The sequence below is a fragment of the Geospiza fortis genome, unplaced genomic scaffold (genome assembly GCF_000277835.1).
Source record: "Geospiza fortis unplaced genomic scaffold, GeoFor_1.0 scaffold244, whole genome shotgun sequence".
NCBI classification, from domain to species: Eukaryota; Metazoa; Chordata; class Aves; order Passeriformes; family Thraupidae; genus Geospiza; species Geospiza fortis.
In genome coordinates, this window is record NW_005054370.1 from 3,314,738 (window position 1) to 3,321,344 (window position 6,607).

The 6,607-nt window shown below is 51.4% G+C and overlaps 1 protein-coding gene across 5 annotated transcripts in view; it reads left to right on the forward strand.

Moving 5' to 3' along the window:
- Window positions 1–3,121: 3,121 nt before the first annotated feature.
- CACNA1G (calcium voltage-gated channel subunit alpha1 G) overlaps window positions 3,122–6,607 on the forward strand; it is a 98,168-nt gene continuing 94,682 nt past the window's right edge. For all 5 annotated transcript variants that reach the window (XM_031060006.1, XM_031060007.1, XM_031060005.1 and 2 more), the window contains exons 1-2: window positions 3,122–3,239; window positions 3,738–3,871. In XM_031060006.1, coding sequence (XP_030915866.1) covers window positions 3,147–3,239; window positions 3,738–3,871 — 227 coding nt within the window. In that variant the 5' untranslated portion in view covers window positions 3,122–3,146. The remainder of the gene's footprint in view (window positions 3,240–3,737; window positions 3,872–6,607) is intronic.

Below are 6,607 nucleotides of genomic sequence, written 5' to 3' on the forward strand. Positions count from 1 at the left end.
CGAATTTCTGTGTGACAGAAACAGCTTTTTTTTTTAGTTGAAAAGAATCTGTGAGGATTTTGGCTGCCTGCCTTGAGCACATTGATGGTAAAAATGTGGATTTTAAAGAATATACTGGGATGAGCAAGTGACCCTTAAAAGTGGTGACTTCTGACACCCATCGGATGGGGTGGATGGGGTGATCACCTGCTGTGTGGTCATGAACCCCATTATTAATCCTTTTTCTTTTAAATATCAGCTCTGCTTGGTGGGAGGAGAGGGCAGGGCCCTGAAGGCCAGCTCTGTTCCCAGTAAATATTTACCTCATGCAGTGAGGGCTGTGGGCTCAGCACGACACTGGGTGGTGGCAATGCCACCTCTGCCCCTGCTTTCAAGTATTCTCCTCCTCACCTGAACTGCTGGCCAGGGACCAACACTATCTCTCATGCTCCCCCAAAGCTGCTTTGCCCCTTCCCTGCCTGCCCTGCAGCAGTGACAGGCATTCAAAAAAGCACCTTCTGCTTTTGCTAATTGAAGAGTTTTCCTTTGTCAGCCTCTTGCTCAAAGGAGGGTCGGTACAAAGCCATAGCCAGCAGCACTTTGTGTGCCTCTGAAAATCCCATTAGCAGAAGAAAGAGCTTGAATTTTCATTCAGCTGAAAAAAAAAAAAGAGGGAGAAAAAAATAACACCCCTTCAACCTTCTGATGTATCAGCTGCACATTAACATACTGCCCTCGGCACTGCTGGGGTGCCTGTCCCGGGAATATTTAATCAGGGTGAAGTGTTATATCGGACTGAAATGTATGTGCTTCAGGGAGAAATGTGCTGATAAGTGGTCTGCAGTTAAATGTGGGGTAAAAAAACTCCTCTGCCCTCAGCAAATAAACACCCCTCCCCTTCCCTGGGTCCCCTCCCTCTCCAGCTGTTTTCCTGCCTGCAGATGTTTGTCCCTGCAAGATAAGTTGGGATGTGAGGAGGGCAACCCTGAGATGGGAGGACAGGATAGGATGGGGGCACCTTCACCATAGCCATGGTGGGCAGCACGGGGGAGGTCATGGCTGTGCCAAGATGGGAGGTTCTGGCCCGGGGTAGCATGTCTTTGGGCAGGTAGGGGCTGCTGTACCATGGGGACCCTCTTGGGGTACAGATGTGGGGCTGGTCCCCAAATCTCCCTGCTGGCCACAGCTGGTGCCCTGTGTGGGGCAGGTTGTGGCATTTTGGGGGGCTGCACTCTCCTGGCTTCCCTCCACTTGCAATCAGCCACTGGTACCAGTGCCAGCACTCTAATGAGTATTGAGGGGCATCTGAGCCATGATGCAGACTGCGGCATGCCAGGGAAGGACAGAGTCTTTGGTGCCATCCTGTGCTCTTCCATTTCAGCCTTTGCTCATCCCTCTACGCCAGATATGGGGCTGTGGTGGGCTTGGCTCTGCTCAGCTGCCCTGCTGTGTGAGCATTAGGGCTGTGCTGAATCTTGGACAGGGAGGAGGTGAGAACAGAGTGGCTCCAAGCTGATGCCCACCATGGTTGTGTGCCCGTCTCTGCTTGCACAGGAGTTTGTGGTCCCCAGCCAGCATCAGCAGCTGCTTACTGGGCCAAAAGCCCCCCCCAGCTGGGATGGAGTGTGTGGAGGAGATCCACACCCAGTGAAGGCTCTTGTCCACTGCCATGGAAGAATTTGAATGGATCTTTGACTGTCTGGGGACTTGTCCATCTGTCTCCGCAAGTTCTGACCCAACGAACCCAGCTGTCCTGGGACATCCTCACTTCCCTGCTGCATATCTTCACAGCCTATACAGGTGACATTCCTTCTGTCACCCCTTTGGGTCTTTTTTAATTCTTTACGTTCCCAAGGGCTTTGCAGCTCCTTGCTGGCAGAGCCCTGGACATGGCTGGTTCTGCTGGGGGATCTTCCCAGGCCCCCAAGCTGGGGATTCTCTTCAGTAGCTGCCCCTTCTTCTGGCTGCTCTCCATGCCTGCCTCCACAGGACTATATTTAGGCTAAATATCCCAGCCCATAGCCCCACCCTGACAGTTGGAATGTCTATCCCAATATCCTGTAAACATTTCTCCCGATTAAAAGATCCAGATTGTCGACAACCAAACTGTGACTCAGCCCCGTGTGGTTTCCAGGAATTCGCCCAGGATGGGTGGCGGGAGCTGCCAGCCCCAGGCCTGTGTGCCCGGTGGAGAGGCACCTGCTGATTCATCCTCACCTTCCGCTTCCCCAGGCAGATAACGCTACAGCACGGGCTCCTCAACACCACCCGCTGCTGTGTTGCAGTGAAAACTCTCGTCTGTCAAGGGCCATGCTTATTTTCCTGGAGCAGAGAAGCTGCTGCTGGCACTCAGGCAGGAGCATGGCCCTGCTGTCTGTGGGTTCTGGCATTTGAGAGGGTGTTTTTCATGCTAGGCTGGAAGATAACCCCAGCACCACACTGAACCAGTGCCTGGATTTCCCATCTCTGTGCTCCTGGAAATGCCCCCAGAAGTATGCAGGAATTGGGTACTAGGTTTGAACCATCCCTATGGGGATGAGCTGCAGCAGCACACTCTATTCTGCCCCAAAAGTGCATCCAACATCTGTTCCAGCAGCTCAGCTCTTTAAAAATTGCTCTGAGAGGCAGGAGGCAGGTAGGGATTGCGCTCTGCTGGCCCTCACTTAAAGGCTTTTAGGCTGTTCATTAATGGTTTTGGCAGTTTTGATTTGGATTGGGAATGAAAGTTTAAGCAGTGGCTTCGAGGAAACACCCCTGGGATAAGCTGAGACATGGTTAATAGAAATTGTAATGTTAAAGTGCTTTTCTGTAAAACGCTAGGAGAGGAAATTAATGGTGTGGGGTTTTTTAGTTTTTTTCTAAAAGTTGATATCACTCATTTAATTAAATGTTTTAATCCATCACATCAGCACTCAGCACTCTTGCCATGCAACTTCCATTTTAGAGTGGTTTTCACATCAGCTGTAGCCACTGATGGCAGCATGGCGAGAACACCTGCAGGTATCTCAACATGTAAACTCGGAGAGTGCCTAACGTAGGGAAGCTGGTCTGCTCCTGGCCTTAAAGACCAGGAAAAGCTTTCCAATTCAGATGTTGCTTCTTGTGGATGCACCTCTGGGTCTGTTGCCTCCTTGACAGGTGTGTGCAGATGGTTTGAGAGGGTCAGCATGTTGGTGATTCTACTCAACTGTGTGACACTGGGCATGTTCCACCCCTGCGAGGATATTGCCTGCGACTCGCCGCGCTGCAGGATCCTCCAGGTACAGCCCCAGAGCTGCTGGAAGCTCAACAGCCGCCTCAGGTTGATGTGGAGAGGGAAGGACTGAGCTGGCTCCAGCCACGGTGGTGTGGTGTCCCAGGACATCAGGTCCTGCCTGCATTGTCTGTCCTATGAGCATTTGGAAAATGCTGCTTTTGGTGCTCAGATGAGAACATGCAATGCAGTCAGGCAAAGCCCCTGCCAGGCTGTGCCAGCCCCAGCCTAGCTAAGCCTTTCTTGGAGCGCTTGGGGAAGGCCAACCATCTAGTGGTCAGTGAAAGCAGAGCCCAAAATATACTTGTCCATTATCCTGGCACTATGGGTGCTGTTGGACCATCTGGGCTGGGCCCTGGACCACAAGGCTGCTCTCAGCACAGCTTCTTCCCAGGGATTTAGCTTTTAGAAATGCAAGAGGAGACCTTGCTGGACTCGGGTTTCTAATTCCTTCCCTTGGTGCAAGTGTGCAGGAGCATCCCTCCTCCCTTCCTTTTTTTTGCAGAGCTTTGATGACTTCATCTTTGCCTTCTTTGCTGTGGAAATGATCATCAAAATGATCGCACTGGGGATTTTTGGGAAGAAATGCTACCTGGGAGACACATGGAACCGCCTGGACTTCTTCATCGTCATTGCAGGGTAGGTCTGGGGAGGCAGGTCCCCTTCTTCCTGAGTCTCTCTGTTGTTATTTATGGCTCTGCTCAGCAAGCACTGGATTTGGGGGAGCAGCTGGTTTGTAGCAGTGAAGGCTGGGGGCTGGCTGGTGTTGATTGTTGGTGTTGTCCAGCTCAGCTTCCCAGCAGGGATCACTCCTGAGCTGCAGCTGCCCCTCTGGTGCTCTCAGTAGCTTGAGGGAGAGCTGATGCTCAGTACACGGGCAGAGCGGGGCAGGGTGACAAAAGTTGTTTGTGGTGGATTTTGACCAGCCTGGGGCTCCTTTGCTGGATACTGTGCTTGGCTCTCCTCCCTCCAGCTCACCAAAGGTTTCAGTTTCCATATTTGGAGTGGGCAGCTGGGAGCATGGAGGGCTGTGCCAGGAAGGATCATTCAATGAAACATGCACGATTTCCCTCATTATTATACTTTTTTTTGTCTTGAGGGAAAGTGATCAAGTTTGCCTTTCTGAGTGTTTTCCTTTCAGAGGCACCTGGTATGAATTAAAGGCTCTTCCAGCATCTGAGAGTCTCCTGGCAGAGGCTGGAAATACACATGAAAAGTCCTTGGCCACTGAGCTGAGTTTCTTTGATACACAATTTTCTTGCTGGCCCTTGCCTCCCCTCCCTGCCCCAAGACCCCCAAGACTTTTGGGAAAACAGTTGGGTTTTGCCTCTTTTGATAGAGCTAGGGATCAAATTTACTAAATTTTCTTGGAAAGAAGCAGGGGCCCCTCCCAGCTTGTTTGCCTGGCATGGGTTTGGTGTCCCAAAGAAGGGGCAACCGCCCCTTCTTGTTTGGTCCAAGAAGGGACAACACCTTAATGAGTTTTGCTTATGGTCCATTGCTGGCCTCACAGGGATATGGCCCATGCCTCTGCTAGTCAGCTGGGAGAAGTAAAACAGAGGTTCCAGGTCTCTCAGTGCATCCTTGGCTTGAAAAATTCATTGTTTCAGAGGTGAAAATGTTCAGTGAGCTTCAGACCCAAGAGCTGTATTTGTCCCCATAAACCTGTCTTCTGCAGGAAGCCACAACCTCCTACTTTCCAGCCCCACCAGCCTCTGGCTCCTCAGTTTAGGAGAAGGCTCAGGGTTTCCTCCTGAAATGTCTGAGCAATGTTAGGGACAGCAGTGATGGGATGCTGGACAAGAGGGAGCCACAGGTCCAATCAGGTCTGGTAGGGTTGTAGACACTAGCAGCACATCCAAGGGCTGGAGCTTGCTAAGTCACCTTTATTTCTTCTCGTTTATTATGTCTTATAGTGGAATTAATTGTGATGAAGAGCCTAACCCAAGCAAGGCCCGACATCCCATCCTGGGAAGCATGGTCACAGATGCTGGGCTGTTCCCAACTTCACTGTGCCAGGGTACTGCCACCTTGCCCTCCCAGCCTGGTCCTGCCTCTATCTGTTGATCTTCCAAAACCTTTGGAGCCAGACTTATCCCTGATGTCATTCTGTGGGGACCCGCCATGATGGGACCTCACTCTAGAGGGACACCAGCCAGGACCATTCTTATTCCTATGCCAAAATATCACATTTCTCTTTGCTTAAGCAAAGAAATCTCTGCATAGCTGCTGCACCTGGCCAGGTGACTGCGTATGTGAGAGTTATCTCCTTCCTGGGCAGAGCTGCATCATGGCACAGATCCCCCCTGCAGCAGCTGCTCCCCCATCCCCATCATGCAGAGACATTTTTCTTTTGCTGCAGAGGATTTTGCAGCATGGTAGCCTGACCCTCTCGTGCCTTCTGCCAGGTCGGCTTTGCTTCTCACTAAGTGATGGCTCTTTCCTCCATGTGCACGAACTGTTCCCATCTGGGCCCCGTCAAAACCAATTCAGCTGGCAAAGGACCTAACTGGATTTAAATACAAAGCAGAGCCTCTCCTCCTCCAGCACTGACTTTGTCTGCTCCCTTTTGTGCCCTTTTGCTCTCTTCCAATCCTAGCCCATCCTACTCGGAGCGCTGCTGCAATCCTGGGGAGCCCGCTGAGGGCCAGGGAGAGCTAAAGGGGCTGCAGGAATGGGACACTCCTGAAGCAGAGAAAAAAAAAAAGGACTCAAGCCCTTAGTAGACCTAAGATATAGGTAAAAAACACCTATAGTGTTTTTACCTAAGTGCTGCAGGGTCAAATCCCAACCAGACAGAGGGAAATTCCTCAGGTAGCCTTTAGTGCAACTCTTTGGTTCCCAGATGGGGCAAACTACCCCAAGGAGCACCCAGCCCACGGTGCTCACAGCAGAGCACAGGAGCAAGGGATGAGCCGAGCTCTGCATGGAGGAGTCCTGCATCTGAGCAGGTGTCAGGAAAGAAGCCAGAGCCAAACTGGGGCCCTGGAGAGTGTGTGCCAGGGCAATCCTCAAAACCCAGCTGGGTTTGCTTAGATACCAGATAAAGCAAGTCGTGTTTTTAATGGAGGTCTCACATAAGGGCCTCAACCAGATTACCCAGTGAAATTCCAGGGGAGGAGACTGAAGTTTGCCTGTGGTCCTGGGGACCACAATGAAGCAATTCTGTTTCTGCATTCACATTTTTTCTCTGCCCTTTATGTGCAAGACATGGGAGGAGGGAAGTAGCAGCACAGTGTGAACTCCCCAGCACCTAGCAAGACCCTGAGCTCCAGCTTTTCTGCTTTCCTTGCCACTTCCTTTCTCATGGGCTGCAGAAAGTGATGTCAGGGGAGAAGAGAAGCAGCAAACTATATCAGTGGGGCTTTGGGTAGG